Source organism: Leishmania donovani, chromosome 5, assembly GCF_000227135.1.
Source record: "Leishmania donovani BPK282A1 complete genome, chromosome 5".
Classification (NCBI taxonomy): domain Eukaryota; phylum Euglenozoa; class Kinetoplastea; order Trypanosomatida; family Trypanosomatidae; genus Leishmania; species Leishmania donovani.
The window spans coordinates 260,976-278,447 of record NC_018232.1 but is presented as its reverse complement, the minus strand read 5'-3'; the positions used below and the strand labels follow the sequence as shown (position 1 = coordinate 278,447).

At 63.0% G+C, this 17,472-nt stretch overlaps 4 protein-coding genes across 4 annotated transcripts; all 4 read right to left on the bottom strand.

The window, feature by feature from the left end:
• Positions 1-1,033: 1,033 nt before the first annotated feature.
• On the bottom strand, positions 1,034-3,505 carry LDBPK_050750 (hypothetical protein, conserved; the record flags this gene model as incomplete). The annotated part of the gene is made up of 1 exon (XM_003858214.1): positions 1,034-3,505. One exon carries the CDS (start codon positions 3,503-3,505, stop codon positions 1,034-1,036), a length of 2,472 nt encoding a protein of 823 aa, XP_003858262.1.
• Positions 3,506-4,709: 1,204 nt separating this feature from the next.
• On the bottom strand, positions 4,710-5,804 carry LDBPK_050740 (hypothetical protein, conserved; the record flags this gene model as incomplete). Its single annotated transcript, XM_003858213.1, has 1 exon — positions 4,710-5,804. The coding sequence occupies one exon, from the start codon at positions 5,802-5,804 to the stop codon at positions 4,710-4,712; it is 1,095 nt and encodes a 364-aa protein (XP_003858261.1).
• A 1,895-nt stretch (positions 5,805-7,699) lies between these two features.
• Positions 7,700-9,529, bottom strand: LDBPK_050730 (hypothetical protein, conserved; the record flags this gene model as incomplete). The annotated part of the gene is made up of 1 exon (XM_003858212.1): positions 7,700-9,529. The coding sequence occupies one exon, from the start codon at positions 9,527-9,529 to the stop codon at positions 7,700-7,702; it is 1,830 nt and encodes a 609-aa protein (XP_003858260.1).
• A 2,083-nt stretch (positions 9,530-11,612) lies between these two features.
• LDBPK_050720 (phophatase-like protein) lies at positions 11,613-15,719 on the bottom strand (the record flags this gene model as incomplete). Its single annotated transcript, XM_003858211.1, has 1 exon — positions 11,613-15,719. One exon carries the CDS (start codon positions 15,717-15,719, stop codon positions 11,613-11,615), a length of 4,107 nt encoding a protein of 1,368 aa, XP_003858259.1.
• Positions 15,720-17,472: the final 1,753 nt, after the last annotated feature.

Below are 17,472 nucleotides of genomic sequence, written 5' to 3'. Positions count from 1 at the left end.
TGTGTGTGGGGGGGGGGTTGGGCACACAACCCTCAAGTGTGTCACGGGCGGTGACGGTGCGGATGGGGCGCTGTCAGACACCAACGACGACGACACGGGCGAAGCGGGGCGAAGGCAAGAGGCGGAGAAGATGATGATGACGGGGTCACCAGAGGAGATACATACATACGTATATGATATATATATATATTATATATACGATGGGCCTCATGTGCGTGCGGTCGGCGTGATGACGACATCCGGCCGTGCAGATATGGCGACAAGAGGGTGCATCGATGGGTACACAACGCAATCGCGCGTGGTTGGGGCGTACGTACATGCGTGCGTGGTTGGGGTGGGGAAAAGATGTGCCCAACAGCAACAAGGCACCGAGTCCAAGGGCCACTGCGCATGGGTGCATCGGGCTCCTTGTACGCGAGCCAAGCGAGAGCGAGAGAGATCGACCGGCACACCCGCGCGAAAGCGGAGAAGATCAGCAGCGTGCGCGCACGTGAAGATGGGTGTGCGCCATGGGAGGCAGGGCGGAGGGGAAAAGAGTGCAAGGCTGAGCAACCCCTCTCCCCCCACACACACACACACTCACGCAGCCCGGCACACGCGCGTGCTCCGCCCCGCTCGAGGCGGCGAAAGATGCAGAGCGATAGGGAGGGGAGAGGCGCGATTTACATGAGCGAAGTGTTGCAGCCACAGCCGCCTCATCCGACACGACCGTTGGAAGAGACGCGCCGCAGCTCTTCTTAAACCCTTCCCCCTCCCCCTCTTCCTCGACCTCCACGACGCTTTCCCTTTGGCGGACCGTATCGGACAGTGGCGCGCGCTCGAGCGATGAGCAGGTGCGCGGGCATCCTGCGACGCCTCGCGCTGCGTGTTTAGCAAAGGTGCACGAGGGCACGCTCATCGAATTAAGGACTTAGGCGAAGCGTCAGACAGGCAAGGGCACTGAGGCAAGTGTGCAGGAAAGGCACCGTCCTCACGTGCCCGCATCATGCGCGTCCACGATCGTTATACGCCAGCTCTGCTGCAGCCTGCGCGACTAGCAGCTGGCCGTCACTGTTGTCGGTCGCGCGTTCTTGCGCACCACGCGTGTCTGTTCGGGGTCAAAGCCCTTCTCCTTTGAGTTGTACGTGGCCCAGGTCGGCGTCACGGCGGCGTAGTCTAGCGAGGTGAAGTCCGTGCGCCCCGACTCAACCAGGTCGTAGAAGCGCTCGTAGTCGATCCAGGTGTGCCAGTGACCATCGAAGAAGAACTTGTCGAGTGCGATGAGGACGCAGCAGCTGTGCTCGTGCTCGCACGCTACGTGGTATGGGCGGTTGCGCTCCTCGGCCGGGATGACAATCACGTCGCCGCCGCCTTCCTCTTCCTTGTCCATCTGCGGGGTGCGGTAGTGTGGGTGCCGGCTCGCCATCTCGGCGCAGAGCGCCTTGCAGAAGCCGACCACTTCGTCATGCCGCGGCACGTTGTCTTTCATGTTCAGCGTGCTGTTGCTGCTTGTGCCGCAGTACGTGACGCCCTTCACCTCAATGAAGTCAGGCTGCCCCATCTCGACAAGGTCCGCGTACGCCTTCACGTTCTCAGTGTTGTACTGGTTCACCAGCGTCAGCCGGAACACGGTGCGCTGCTGCTTCCTCGCCAGCTCCTTCACGCAGCTGAGGCAGCGATCCCAGTAGTCCTCGAAGAGCGGCCGATCGATCCGCTTCAGCTCCTCGGGTGTTGGGGCGTCGATGGAAAGGTACAGCTGCACGACCGGCTTCAAGTTCCGCAGCTGCTCCGGGAACTGCGCGTTCGTCACCATGAAGGAGGAGATACGGTGCTGGTGCAGCAGCTCACAGAAGCCGTTGATCTGCGGGTACATGATGGGCTCACCCACGAGGGAGAGGGCGCAGTGGCGGATCTGCATGGCCATGGCCAGCCGCTCCGGTGTCACGCCCGGGACACCGCGCATCTGCTTGATCATCTGGTAGTGTCCTGCCATCCCTTGCGCGATGAGCAGCTCCGGCGGGTCCTGCTTCCATCGAAAGTGGCGCGAGATGGGGTTCGTGTGATGGCGCCAACAAAAAACGCACTTGTTCGCACACGCCAGGCTCGGCGTCATCTCCATACACTGGGAGGAGTTGATGTTGTAGAAGGTGTGCTTGTAGCACCCGCCCCGACCACGCAGCATCGACTTGGTCCACCGGCACAGTTTCACGCCCGAGTGGGAGCCGACGAGGCGGTACCCTTGCTTCTCCAGGTTCTGGCGCAGCTTCGGGTAGAGCAGCTCGGGCAGCTCGCTCGGGTCCTTGCTGAGGTCGAAGTCGACGTCGTCGGTGCCGTCCCACACAAGGTCCTCAACATCGTCCATGCCGTCGTTTTCCGCGTTGCTGTCGTCGTCATCGTCGTCGCTCTTGCTGACGGCAACGCCGTCGGCAATCGTGTCTGCCTTGCGGCACGCGCAGCCATCATCGCCGTCTCCACCGGCTCTGCTGCCGCAGAGCTGCTGCGACGACTGCTGGCACGCACAAGGTCCACCCTCCTTCCCGCACGTGCCCCCTGCCGCGGCGGAGATGATGGAGGTGTTCGCTGTCGCGAGGGTGGCGCTACCACCCTTGCAGCTGCGCGCTTCCGTGGCACTGGCAGCCGCAGGACTGGTCGCTACCATCTCGGACTTCTTCTTGACGGTCACCGTGCCGTCCGTGTGGAAGGTGGCGCGACTCACCCACTTCAGCAGCGCCGTGGAGAAGATGCGGAAGAGCGACTGCGTCTTCGCCTCCGTCGCGTACACCGGCGGGACCACGAACGGCGGTGCGCCGAGGCCGCGGCACCACTCGTGCAGGTTCTTGGCGAAGGCGTTAAAGCGCTCCTCGCCGTATGCGATGTCACCGAGACCGAAGACGGCGAAGCGCTTGCGGCCGAGAGTGTTGCGCGGGATACGGTGGTCCTCGAAGGCGTCTTTCAGCATCGCCTCGAACGCCTGCGACCGCGGCGGCGCGACGCCGTCCGTATACGTACTGGCGATGAAGATGATGAGTGCGTACTGGTTCTGCTCCAGCAGCGTGTCGACGCGGCACACGTTCTTGATGCCTACTTCTTCACGCATCTCCATCACCCGCACGAGCGGGCAGATGACATCTTCAGCTGCTGCCGGCGGTGCTGTCTGCAGCTGTGCCGTGATGAGTGAGAACAGTTTGTGCGCCAGCGCCAGCGAGTTCTTCGACTGCGTTGCGTAGGCAATCAAGATCTCAGCTGCCACGGGGGCTGGTGGCACCGCCACTGCCGGTGAGGGCGTCATGCGTGCCGGCGGCGGAGACTGCGCCGGCGCTGCTGAGGGAGGCGCGGAGGCCACATCGAGCTGCTCCAGCTCCGCCCGCACCCGTTGGCTGAAGATGATGGCGTCGTCCACGGCGCCAGCATCGCCTCCAGCGACGTTGCCGCGTGTGTGGACTGAGTCGGCGAGATGGCTGTAGAGAAGAAACGCCACGAGCGGCAGCCCAAGGCTGGCGAAAAGCTGAAGCAAAAAGGTTATCATGACGATGCCGTTGGACGCTTGTCCCTCCCTTCCACTTGAGCTGAACCCTCTGCACGCGTGCGGGCGTGTGGGAGCGCAACGCCTTCTCTGCGCCGCTTCCACTCGGCTGTGATGGTGATCGCCTCAGCCGGCGCTGTACCGTGTCTCTGTTGTTAGACTTGTTTGCTTGCGTATGCGGCGTTGCACAGATGCTTGCGTGTGGAGGACGGTGCACAGATCGCGAGAGGCAGAGGCAGAGGCAGAGGCGGGGGGAGGGAGCACGATGGGTATCAGCGAAAGACGAGGGGAGGTGCCATGGGCTGGAACGGCGCCGCGCCCCTTTTCGCAGCTTGTGTCGGCGTGCACCGGCGCCTGCCTTGGGCTTGGCGCCCATACGGGTGGCACACGCCCTAAGCAGGTGGGCGGACAGGACGTCTCTTATCCGTTGCTATTATCCGTGCCACTGAAGGCACGAGCGTAAACACTTTTGTTGTGGTCCGTGGAGTCGCGCGCCCGTGACACACCTTGGTGATGCACGCACCACACACGCACGCCGGGCCTATGCACGCGGGCGAACGACTCGCCAGAGGGGCGATGAAGAAGAGAAGCGTATGTGTTTGTGTGGCGGTGGTGCTGGGAAAGCCAGAGCGGGAGAGGGATATTCTCGAGATGCCAGCGGGCTTTCACGCACCGGCACCCGGCCTAGTACGCGCCTACCCACCGACTCACCTACTTGGACACATCTCCGTCAACAACAACCAAAATAGAAGCGAATGCGAAGTCCATGGACACGCCATTGGAACACTAGTAACGCGAGAATGGATGCAACACCAGGACGGGGACAGCGAGGGCGCAGACACATGCACACGCCATCCGCGTCGCCGCCGCCCGCCTCCCCCCTCTCTCTCCCCTGTCGTGTTTCCTTTCGTCTGCCAGGTGAGCAACATCACCTCCACACCCACAAGAACGAGTGCGCGCGTACATGTAGGCGCGCCACGCTGCCGGGATACGGCCACAGCAGACGAAAAGAGGGCACACGATGTGGAGTAGGGAGAAGCTGCGTGGGAGAGTGTCGGCTACACTGCGTAGGGGCTCTTCAGGCCGTGTGATCCTCCATACCCTCGCATCTGCCGTTTCGCACTTGCTTTCTTTCCTTTCGTGCTCCACCAGCTTCATCCTGCAGAGCGAAGCACCGCCATCTTGAGGATGACCATCGTCGTCGCCATCACTGGACCCCGTTCAGCACCCGCAGCGACGCCACCAGTTGCTGCTTCGCATTTTCGTAATCATAGAACTGCAGCGCACTCACTGCCTGGCTGGCCAATTTCTGGGCGTCGATCATCTGGTCCACAGAGGGCTTGAATCCGGTCGCACCGACGCCGCCGCTGGCGCTCGGCGAAGCCGCGTACCGCTGCTGCGCGGAGGATGACTGCGGCGGGAGGCTCGGCACCGCCGAGCTGGTGGAGAGCCGCTGCTGCTGCTGTGATGGGTGCTGAGGCTGCGGTGGCGCGTACATGTTATTCATGAGGGACGGCTGCACTGGTGTCTTGCTTCGTCCCTGAGTGTCGGCGTCCTGTGTGTACGGTGGCGGCGGTGTGTCAAGCTTCTGCGTCGCCGGTGGAGGCGTATACGGTGGAGCAGGTAAGTTTTCGTGCGCGGTGCTTGGCGCTGGCGCCCGGTTGGAGACGGACGTGGGCTGCGATGCCGGCTGCATGAAGCAGCTCGCCGGCGCCGTCGTGAACGTGTTCGTCTGGGCCGCGCCATTCACGCTGCCGACACCGCCCGCCGCATCGTCGTCCGCAGCCTCCAGCTTGTTGGGGCTCACGTAAGGTTCATTCTTGTCGAGTGCCTTCTTCATGCGGGTGGCGATGTACTTGGCGTACTTGCTTTTCTGTGCCGCAACGGAGTCCATGGCGCCGTCGTCGGTGAACTGCGCCGTCGCCTCGAACAGCACGGACGCGGTGTAGAAGAGGCGCACAATCGCCATGGACGCGTTCCCGGTCCGCTCCGCGTCATCGGCGCGGGCGAAGAGCATGAGCGCAAACTTGGTGAGCACCGTCCGCCCATCAACGCCTTGCAGCTGCGTACCGAGGCGCGCCTTGCTCGCCTCCAGCGCGTCCAGCAGGGTCATGAGGAAGGCAGTGCCTTCCTTGTCTTCCTTGCTCCGCTGCCGCATGCACAGGAAGGCGACGTGCGTGCGCAGGTAGTACGCCACGAGCGGCTCCTTGTCTTCGAACTCGTGCGAGCGCTGCAGGAATGGCCGCACCAGCGCCGCCCATGGCTGGGGCACCTTCTCCAGGAGACTTGCAGAGGACATCATTTTGATCAGCACACACGACTGTGCGCACGCGTGTCGGTCTTTCCAGGCCTGAGCCACGGGACAAGGTCAGGGGTCAGATACGCGCCGCTCTCCGTCACGCCTTGATGGCTACACCGGGGGAGGGGGGAGAGGGGGGAGGGGCAGAGAGGGCCGAGTGCGTGGAACGGGAGAGACCGAGTGCTGCTTCCGCTTCGGGTGAACGACGACGACGGTGATGGTGGTGATGGACCAGTGCGGTTGCCGTGGATGAGGGGAGGGCAACAAGCAAATAATGTATGAAGAACGAACGGGAAGGCGCAGCGCTAAGCAGAAGAGAGAGCAGGACGGGCGAAGGAGGAGGCAGGTGATAGCGGGAGAGCCAACGTGGCTGCGAGCTGAGGATGGGTGGGCGTGGGAGGGGGGGGCATAAAGCGTGGGCGATGGAGGATTGTGGGTGCAGTGCAGTTGCGTGAGGACGGTGAAAAGTCGCGCGAAGAGCCGTGCGGAAGAGAGGGAGGGAAGAAGAGAGAGACCCTGACGGCGACGATGAGGTTCGAGGCGAGGCCGTGGCGACGAACAAAACCGATGCGGATCATGTCCTTTGATAATCCCTTGCTCACCAGCGCGAAAAGCGCGAAGGGCGATGAGGGGCGAGGGAGAGCGCGCCTTTCCTGCCAGGATGACCTCGCCACACGCAGGAGGTCTGCCCCGCGTGTGGCGTTGCCATTACCACCAGCAGCAGCAGCACTAGCGTCTGGCACTCCCGTCGCTTGAAGGAAAGGTGTGGTGGTGGCGGTGAGAGGCAGCGAAAGCTGTCCAAGTAGAGGGGTGGGGCGTGAAATGGGGTAGGGGTGGAGGGCGTGCGTCGATCTGGTTTAAAGGTTGCAAACAGAAGCGTACAGGAGGACAGAAACGAACGCGCGTGCGCGCGCATGCTGACCCGTGCACACCAGCACAAGCAGACTTGCACCGAGTCACGCACACGCACGCATGAACAGAGACGAGGGAAGGGGAGGGGACAGCGCTAGCAAGAGAAGACAGTAACAAGATCCACGCACACGCACAGACACACAGACGTACACATACAGACACATGCATACACACACACACATATATATATATATATATATATGATGTATAGGGAGGAAGAGGAGTACAACTGAAAAGCAGCGACGATGTTTCGAGAGGAGATCAAGCGGAAGACGAGGAGAGATGGAGAAGAGGAGGAGGAACCTGCATTCGTGTGTGTGGGCGAGTGTGGTGAACATCAGCATAGGAGATGATGAGGAAGGCGGTGACTTGGCGCGCACGCGCAAGACACCCAAACGCAGACGAACACACACACACGGGAGGGGGGCAAGTGAGAGAGAAAGGCAAGCAGAAATAATAGTAATGCCAATGGGCGGGAGCAGCAGAGAGAGCGTTGGCGGTGGTGGGCGCGGAGAGGAGGAGACACGACAACCCCACCGATCAACGGCAATGGCCAGGGCGACGCGTGGGTATGCGGCGTGCAGAAAGGGGTCATGCCTGAGAAAGGGCGCTCTTGGAGAAACAGCAGCAGCAGCAGCAAGGCTGGAAAAGAGTACGAGGCACACAGAGAGACTTCACTGCGGGCGTGTATGATGTCATGTGACGTGCTGTCCCTGGAGCTGGTGAGTAACCCCCCCTCCTCCCGCTCCTTCAGCCCGCAGGCGCGCGTCCCATGCGCGGAGAGCGGGAGAGAGGCAGACAAAAAGGTGCACACCCACACACATAACACATAATGCATCAGTGCCGGTCACCATCGTCGCCGTACTCGGTCCACACCCTCCCCATCAGAAGCATCATACCCGCCTTCACGGCTCTGCCCGCCCTTCGCCTTCTCCCAGCGGTTACCGGTGCCGGTGCGTTCGGCACCAAGCGTCCCAGCTGCGGCTCTATATGCCGCTCGCGGGAGACTGTGAGCGGGACTGGCGATCAATATTGCGCACGACGCGCAGCTCCCACTCTACCCTGTCCAAGTCCTTCATCACGCGCTTCATGCGCGTGTTCAGCTGCGTGTAGCGCTGCTCGTTTCCGCGCTCACGGTGTCGCGCGACCGCAATGGACATCTCCATCTGCATCTTTTCGAGCTGCGTGCGCAAGATCGTGTGCTCGGCGATGAGCTGCTCCTCGACGGCCGTCATTTCCGGCGCCGCCTCCTTGCCAGCCTTGCCGCCGTTCGCGACGGGCTGACCACCAGGATTAGCCGTGATGTAAAGCGTGGCGCCAGCGTTGTTTTGCGGTTGGAGAGGGTCGCGGTGCTCCTCCCCCAGCAACTTTTGCCGCTGCTTCTCGAGGAAGGCGTCTTCCCTTTCCATAAAGCGCAGCGTCTCTGGCGAGTCGGCCCGCAAAGGCTTCCGGCCTGCAGACGGCGACAACGTACGACGATGATACACGGTGGACTCGACCTGGCTGCTGTCGTTCGTTTTCGGGGCGATGGGCCGCTGGCTGTAAGTGCGCAGGCGGCGGCGCTCACTGAGCTGCTGCGGGGCCGTTACCGCCGCCCCGTTGTCCGAGTCCCGCTGTGGCGTCACACTGGGAGTGTAGACAAGACCAAGGCTGCCTGCCTGCGACGCCTCCACGGGATGGCCTGCGTACATTGCTGCTGCTCCGGCTGCGCCGCCGCGTGGTTGGCCAGGACGGTGCGGGGCACAGGACGACGCGTAAGATAGCGACTCCAGGGCTGCCACCGCGGCATCCGAGGGACTGCCCCTGAGGGTGCTGGATGTCCGACTGAGAGCACGACCACCGGCGCTGCTTTGCTGGTGCGACGGCGCCGGGTGCGAGTGGTGGGAGGTGACCGCCGCCGCCGCCCGGTGCCCACTCGCGGCTGCTGGTGCAATGCCAGCGTATGGGCCCTCCTCAGACAGGCCAGAGCGGCCCGAGCCGACGTGGCTGCCGGCGCCCGTGTTGCTGCTGCGGTGCTCGCCAGCTGCCGAGGAGCCCCGACGATATGGGATGTCTTGCTCCTCGCTCCAGTAACTTTGGCCGTGTTGTTCCCCCTGCAGAGGCGGTGGGGGCGGCAGCTGATGCGACGCCGACGTCAGCGAGGAGGAAGGGGAAGGCCAGCGATGCCCGGCGCTGACACAGTTGCGTTCGCTCTCGCGGCTGTGGCTGCACCCGCCGAAAGACTGCTGGTATGCGCTACTCGCCTTTGCTTCCTCCTCGGCCGCCGCGAGTTCCGCGAGCTCTTCCGCGGCCGCGCGCCGCTCCGGCGAGGGCAGTAGCGGACGCCCGGTTCTCTTGTAAGAGCTGTACTGCGGTGCGGGCAGCTCATCGTGGTTCTCCTCCGCTCGCAGGCGGGCCGACGGCGGCGTCGGGTCACTTCGAGTGCGATCTACCGGACCGGCTGCGGTGCCACTTGGCTGCTGTCTGTCGTCCATGATGGGCCACGGCGTCAGTGCCACACCCATCCGGTCGCGAGGCTGCGCGCGAGGCCTCGGCTGAGGCTTCCACGAGCCGGCCACCGCCTGCGACGGCGGCGGCGTTGAGTCGGCGCTCGTCGTGTACACGGGCTGCACTGCTGCAGCCTCTCTCTCGTTCATCGCCGGTAGCACAGACGACGTGCGGGAGCGTGACGATGACAGCGGGCGGTACTGCAACACCGGCTTCGGCTGTTGGTGCTGCCTGCTCTCCGTCGTCGCCGTCGATGCCTCATGCAGATCGTCCTCTGCCCCGCGTGGGCGGCTCCCCCTCGACAGCTCCGAGACAGACCGCGAGGTCATCTGGGGCTGCTGCTGTGGTGGGGCGGGCACTGCCTTGTTCCGAAGCGTTCCGCGGGCGTTGTCAGGATAGAGATGCGCGCCCCTGAAGCAGTGTTCCGAGTGTGCTTGCTCCGTCGGCGAATCTGCGGCTGGCGTTGCGCCGTCTATGGGCTGCAGCCGAAGCGCGCACTGCTCCAGCACATCGTCGATGTCGTTCAGCAGCTCACTTAACGCTGCTGGGCTAATGTGGATGCACCCCTCGCCAGGCGACTGCTGCCACTTCGCCAGATACGCGTAGACGTTTTCGAGCGCGTTGCGGTGAGACTCGTAGGCGACAATGCTCGTATCCAGGGACGCCTCCAGCCAGGCGATCCTTGCGCGCTGCTTCTTCAGCACAGACGAGTCCGATGTCGACATGGTCCACGGCGCTGTTTCTTGAGGAGGGAGAGGGGTCAGAGGGAGAGAGCGAGCGATCGACGGGAGTTTGGGCGCACTGTGATGCGCGACGAGCCTGCGCACACAAGCACCTTGCCGTGTCGTGTCTTTCCTGCGGCCCGTTCGTCGTTTCGTGTCCCTCCAGTGCACGCGAAGAACCGACACCCACGCAATGACAGGGCGAGAGCGAGCGAGGGAGATGCCGATGACGACGGTGCTTTCAGCCGAGTTTGCGCGGAGGGGTGGGTGGCTGTTGTTTGGTTGCTTCGATGTATGGCTGCTGTGGTGTCGCTGTTGGGTGGTGGTGGTGCTTGCACGAGAGTATGTGCACTCCTGCTTCTGTAGACACCTATCTCGGCAAGCGGCGGTGGCTGCGTTGAGCACTGCTCAAAGAGAGGAAGAGGGTGATAGGGGTGGGGTGGGGTGGGAGGGGGGGGGAGAGTTAGAGGCGGCTGGAGGTCGGCGCAAGACAACTCTCACGCACGAGGTGATGCTTGCAGATCATGCGCCACCGCTGACGATGGGCTCTTCTACACCCCGAAAAGAGAAGGAGCGCTTCGCTTGTGGTGGTGGTGGTGGAGGGGGAGGCGGGGGGAGGCCCAGCGGCACTGCGCACTTCCACGGTCCTCCTCGTCTCGCTTCTCACCGCTGTTTGTGTGTGGTCAGTGCTCCGTGCTGAGCTCGCGCCGATGGGGATGAAGCCAGCCAACGACGAAGGAGAGGCTCGGCGAAGAAGGGCGGGCGACGAACACAGAAAACTATATAGATGGACGAAGAACGGAACAGAGCACGCCGTGCTAGCACGAATAGCATCCGACCAAGTCGCCACCAGCAGCGCTGACGGCAACGGTGTTTCATAGAAAAGGCTAAAGCATGGCGAGTAGGAGGAGGGTCGCCCACCAAGAGACTCACGCGCACAGATGCAAGAAAGCCGGATGCGCTGCTGGATGATGTCGAGTGGGGCCAAGTCCAAGCGAATGACAGACTCGCGTAGATAAAGAGGGAACAGTGACCGGGGTGCGGAGGAGGAAGGGGGTCAAGACGGCACAGACACAGACACACACAAACACACACACAGAGACAGACACACGCAGAGATTCGAACATCCTCAGCCTCCACATCGGCATCCAGAGAAGCGACCACTATCGCAAAACCTCTGCCCCCCTCCTTCCTGCGCCTTCTGTCTCTGCCTCCCTCTCTTTCGACTGGACAAAATACACGGCATCCAGCACGCCATTGGCACACGAAGAGGGTCACATCCTTGCAGACGCACAGACACGAACACAACCACAGCAACATGGAAGGGAAGAAAGAGAGAGGGAGAGAGGAGGACGCCGAAATCCATCACATGATGCATGCAGACGTAGGCGGAGGAGATGATAAAGGCAGAAGGAGGGAGCGGGGCGAGCAAGAGAGGAGACGCGATGGGCAAGGGCAGACGCACACACAAAGACGCATGCTCAGCCGGGCAGCCTACAGGAATACGCTGATCACAGCAACAACAGCAGCGTGAACAACAAAACAAGCGAAGAGACGAGCAGCCACAGACTTCGCTTGTCAAAGAACATGTTTAGCAGCACCGCCAGCGAGGCAACACGAAACACCACGAAGGACACCGTTGGCCCCATCTATACACCTCAGCGTCGCGCTTCCTCGTTACTTCGGCTTTTTAGAAGGACATGCTGAAGCTGACGTCGCCGCCGCCGGCGAGCTCGCGCAGCGCCAAGACGAAGCCGATGTTCGGGTTGACATCGGCCTTTTGCCGCTTCACCGCATCGAAAGCCTCGCGGTAAGTCATCGCCGGCGCTGCGCCTCCGAAGGCGCTCCCACTTCCACCGCCGCTGCTGGTAAAGCTGACGCCTAGCAACGTGCTCGCGCTGGCGTTCAGGTCGCTGTGGGGGCGGCCCCTCATGGGTGGTTGTGTGGGGAGAATCGCGCAGGACGAGCGCAACGGCACCTGCTGCTGCTGCTGCTCACCGGACGGCAGAGGCGTTTCGTACACGTTCTCGCCGTCGCCTCGGCGCTCGCCGGCAACGGCGCTGTGATCAGGTGTGGTAGGGGCCGCCTCTGCGGCCGCGACGCACAACTTGTGTGTTGGGAAGTTGTTTCGCACCTTCTGGGTGTCGCTTTTCAGCGTTGGTGTGGTGGTAGCACTGACCACAGCAAGGCTTTCCGATCTCTGTTCAACAGCCATTCGCGAACCATCCTCCTGCTGCCGATCCCCCTCCTCGTCCACCCCGTCATCCGCATGAACGCGTTCGTCGGCGTAGGCCGCCTCCAGCAGCGTCACCGCGCGACTCCCGCGCGCGCTGCGGTACGAGGTCACCGGTGCCGACGACGGCAACGCACAGAGGACACGGCGATGATAATGATGCTGCTGCTCCTCTTGGTGTCCGCCGTCGCTGCGGCCGCTTGCCGTAGCGCTGCTACTGCCTCCAAAGTTCGAATTATCTTCGACACTGCCCATCCGCCCGCACCCTTGCCCTACCTCTCTCACGGCCATGCGTGACGCCGACAGCGCCATCATCTGCTGCTCCTCATCGCGTTGCTCTCTCCGCTGCTGCTGCTGCTGCCCGCTGATAAGAAGCCGCCGCTGAGTCTTCTGCTGCAGCCGCCGCTCTTGCAGATGCAACAAGTAGCACGGTTGGCACAAGCGCGAGGCAAGCTCGATCTGGGTGGCGGGCGACCCCGTGAAAAGCCGCTGCTGCGACAGTGTTGAGGCATTCCCACTCAGTGGGGTTGTGAGGGAGCCGGAAACGCACCCGCCGCCGAGGGAAAGTGGCGACGACACAGGTATCATAGCAGAGCGCCTGAGCGTTCGTGGTGAGTTTGGCGGCAAGAGGTTCTGTACGAATGGCTGGACACCATTCACGCCCGGACTTCCGTGCGAGGCGAGGGCCCCGTTCACACACCTGCTGCCGCGCCCCGGGCACGCCGGCGCCGTCGCCAGGACCGGGGACGATGTGTTGGAGACGCCTCCGTTGTTGTCCTCGAAGAAGGTGAGCCCGCCTGCCTCTTCGATGATGCGGCGCTCTCGCTCCAGGAAGTGCACGAAGAGCGAGGCGGTGTCGTCTAGAGGTGCTAGCGTGCAGCCGTAGAGGATGAGGTAGGCAATGATGAAGGTGGCGCTGCGGCTCACACCCATGCGGCAGCACACGAGCACGCCACCGCAGTCGCGTGGGTCAACGACGGTGAGCGGCGACGGCGACGACGCCGACGCGGGTAGTGCGGTGATGGCAGATGCTTCTGGTAGGGGTGTGGTGGTTGCCGTGTTGAACAACGTATTCGTGCGGACGTTGCTGCCGTTCTGCGTATCCGAAGACACGTCCGCCGATCCTGGAGCAGCAGCGGCAGCACCAGGAGCTTCGGTGGCCGTCGCGCCAGCCGGATCAGCCGTGATGGGCGCGGCGGCAAAGGGCGGGAAGGTGGCGTTGCCGCCCGGAATCGGCGACGGAGAGCATGAGGTTATGGTGCTGCTGCACCCGGCACCGTCACCGAAGCGCGCACCGAGCCCCCGCGTCGAGGACGGTGTGCGGGGAGTCTCTCGCTTGCTCTCCTTGAACGATGGCTGCCCACCCACCGGCAGTGGCGGCGACACAAGCGACGGAGGGGCCACCCACACGTTCTCCGCCTCGTCCGCCCAGGCCCAAGGCATGCGCCCCTGCACTTCGCGATCCTCGGAGTCGTTCACATTGACACCCGGCGCGCTCGTCGCGGCGCGGCGGGCCATGCGCTGATGATTTATTTGCCGGCGGTGCAACTGCTCGTGGATGATGCGGGTGACAGGCGTGAAGAAAGGTGCGATGACTTCGTCAGAATGGTCGCGCAGCGGACACTGAGCGTAGCGGACGTGATGGTTGTTGTTCACCATCGCTGGTGTCACCGGGCACTCGTACGAGCAGTTGATGACCAGCGAAATATCGTGCGCCGCCAGCGCCTCCGTGTCGGTGGCGTCAACGTAGGCGCCGAGGAAGAGCCCGGGCAGTATCTCCGCCGCGTTGAAGGAGGAGGCCGCAGACGGGACACGGTTCATGCCTTTGCCGGCTGCCGCCGCGGCGGTGGCGGAGACTTTGGGGCGCGGGCCACTTTTGGCGCCTCCGCGCGTCGGGGTCGTGGGGCTGAAGGTCGTATACGACGGCGACATGACTGGCTTCAGGACGTTCAACTGCTGCCGCTGCTGCTGTGCACCTTTCTGTACGCCAGGCATGCGCACACCCGTCGCGGACGTCACTTCTGATGCAGAGCGAGGCAGGGATGGCAGCGCCGCGGCGACGGCGGTAGCGGTGCCGTTGCTCTTCGGCGGAAGCGACACGGGCGATGACAGCTCATCGGCAGCTGCGGCTATACCAGGAGTGCCGGCAGTGCGTGGAGAGCTGTCGGATGCCATATCCTCGTCCGATTCAGGACCGTTGCGCGCCTGCTGCGGTAGTGGAGCGTGGGGCAACTGCAGAATCAGGTGCGTCGGCTGGTGGCGATGCACCGAGGGAGGCAAGGGCGGCATGACGGCGCTCGCTGACAGATGTCGTGGCCCACCGGTCGTGCAGTCGTGCTTGTCGCCGCTTGGCATGCTCGCTTTGCCGTCGCCGTTGCCGTCCACGGAAGGCGTGCTTGTCGGTGTGCTCTTGCCTGTCGCACGCGGCGTGCTCGCCGTCGTGGCTGCCAAGGCAGTCTTCAGCGTCAGCGGAGCGCTGGGGAACGTGTTTAGGAAGGCCGCCGCTGCTGCCGAGGACGTGCCAGGCGTGGTGTTGGCGCCATCGATGGTATTTGGCATGGAGGCGCTGCCGCAGCATACACGCTTGCGCCACTGGCTAAAGCTGACGCGGGACTGAGGCAGTCGCTTGCCGTGCAGTGACGACGAGGCCACTGCCGCGTATGTCAGTGGGGCCGTGCTCGCCGTCGCGGTGGTACCCGGAGGCGAAGACGATGCGTACGCTCTAGAGTCACTTTCGCCGTCACCGCTCACCGCCGTCTCCGGCTTGCGGCTGGCCGTCGTCCGCCGCGCATCATCACTGGCGCTACCGGGAATCCCAGACACGGTACCGCCATCACCGCCACCGCAGTCGCCCACCCGCACCACCGGCGACGCAGGCTCACTCCCTGGTGCCGCATGCGCCGCGGCCAGGCAGGAGCTGCTACAGTCGCTCTTGCTGTTCTGCGTGTCGGCCTCGTTGCCGTCCGAGTCAGAGAGGCTGCGCGAGGACGGGAAGCCGTAGTAGATGACATGGCCACCCAGCACTGCAGATGACGACGTCACCGGCGCCTGGAGAGACCTAGCAAGAGAGGCGGCGGAGGACAGCGCAGCCGCCGCTGCGGCGCGTTCAAGGCCGCTGCCGGAGCTGGAGGCACGCCTCCGGTCGCCGCTCTTTGCCTTGCGCGCTGACGTGACGCGTGGGCTCATGCGCAAGTAAGGACGGGACTGCCGTGAGTGTTGCGGCGGGTGCCGTGCCCTTGACAGATTCACCGCTATCCTTTTACCTTCATTGTTGTCCCCGTCGTCGCCGTCGCCGGCGCTAGTCATCTCTACACCACTGCCGCGATCGACACTGCCTGTACCACCGGCACCACCGGCGTGCCCATCGATTGCAGCCGTGGCGGACGGCGAGGTCCGCGACGACCAGGACGGGGTTCCGCGGAGAAACGGAGAATTAGTTTTCGAGTCTGCGTAGCTGCCGCCTCCCTCCTCGCGTATCTGCAGGAGTTGCTTCGACGGTGGCCGGTGTGGGCGCCGCCGCCGCTGCCGCTGCTGCTGCTGCTGCTGCTGCGGTCGTGCCGGCATGGCTACAGGGCCCACCTGAAGAGGAGGGAGTGGGTGGGTGTGTCGGAGGGCGAGACGATGGGGATAAGGAATGCAAAGCCAACTTAAAACAATCAAGCACCACGCGCTACCGAAGAGAAGCGAATACGCGCACACACACACGCACACGCCGACACGGACGATCTTCGCAAGCGAGCGCACAAACCTAAAGGAAGCGGGGGGGGGGCGCCAAAGTCACCACCCATGCGCGACCACCCTCGCCCACGCCGCTCTGCTGGAACGGTGTCTGTGCCTGTGTGTGTGCGTATGATTGGACAGAGATCAGAGAAGGGAACGGCTCTCACCCCCGGCTCTCCTTTCCACCGTCTTTTTCACTGAGCTAAGCGTTGTGTGGCCTCGTTCTCTTTCGCTTACGTATGCACGTGCGTGTGTCCGTCACTGATGATTGCCCACCGGGGACACAGCGCCGCGGATGCGCACGGTAGTGACTGGGATCGGCGTGTAAGGGGGGTCGGTGGGTGGGCTCGCTGCGGCTGTCTGCGCACACCTGCACGTGCGGTCTTGCGCGATGCTCACGCAACGCGCGTACGCGTGCAGGTGACAGTGATTATGTGTGTGGAGACGTGGACAAGAGCTCCGGGGGCGCACTTCTCCCCGCTTTCTCGCAAGGCGTCTCAGCGACTATGATGCGCAGGCAGGCAAAGGAAGCGATCGTAAGCACAGCAAGGAAGCGCTTGGTCATGTGCATCTGTGTACCGGCGCATCAAGGACGTGTGGTGGTGGTGTCGACGGTGAGCGTGGACGAGAGAAGGGCAAGAGGAGACGGATGAAGAGAAACGCACGCGAGACGACGCGTTACGAGCGCTGCCAGATCAGCGAGAAAGGATGTGGCATGTACACCCTCTCCCCGCCTGCCCTTCGCACCTACACGCGCACTGACGCAGTGTCGGGGATGAGCGACGCAGGAACACACACACACACAGTGAAAACACAGCAGCGGCAGCAAGCAAGTAAGCAAGTAGGCGAGCAAGCAAGCAGGAACGCAACAGCAAGAAGACAACGAGTGCTTCGAGAACAGAAAACGTAGAAGGAACGCCCACACGAGTGACCCACTCAGGTAGATGGAGGAGAGCGAGACGGATGAGGGGGCGGGGAGCTGCAGCGGGTGTTTCTGTCAGCTCCTAGTATATTTTCTTGGTTGCCGCACACTCACAAGATAGCTTTCCAGTTTGCGTATGCGTGCATGGGTCACGGAAATATATCGAAGGGGGGGGGGGAGAGAGATGGACGGATGGAGAGGTGGTGAAGGGCAGCGGTGACAGAGGCGCCGTGAGAGTTGCCGGTGTGCGGCGAGCGACAGATACGCAGCATGTGTTTCGCAGCGTAGACGCTGAGGGGATGGGAATGGGGTCAGAGACGGAGAGAGTGCCCGAAGAAGGGCTCATCGTCTTCTCTTCGTCCCTCCCTTCCTTCTCTGACCTTCGAATTTCGGGCGGCTTCCCCCACCCACCCCCCTCCCACACACGCACGCACGTACACGCTTGTACACGTCTTGAGGCGGTGTTCGTTCAAGAGAAGCAATCCGCGCACTATCCCGCACTCGTGCGGCGCACACACGCACGCGCCGTGAGTAACGGAGAAGATAAAGAGCACAACGAAGAAGAGGCGAGACGGGGCTCACGCAGATAAAGCGCGAGATGCGCCGTCGCCGGCGTCTGTGACAGAGCCGGCCGCCAATACAATTTGGAAAACGACGGTGCGACACCCACCCACC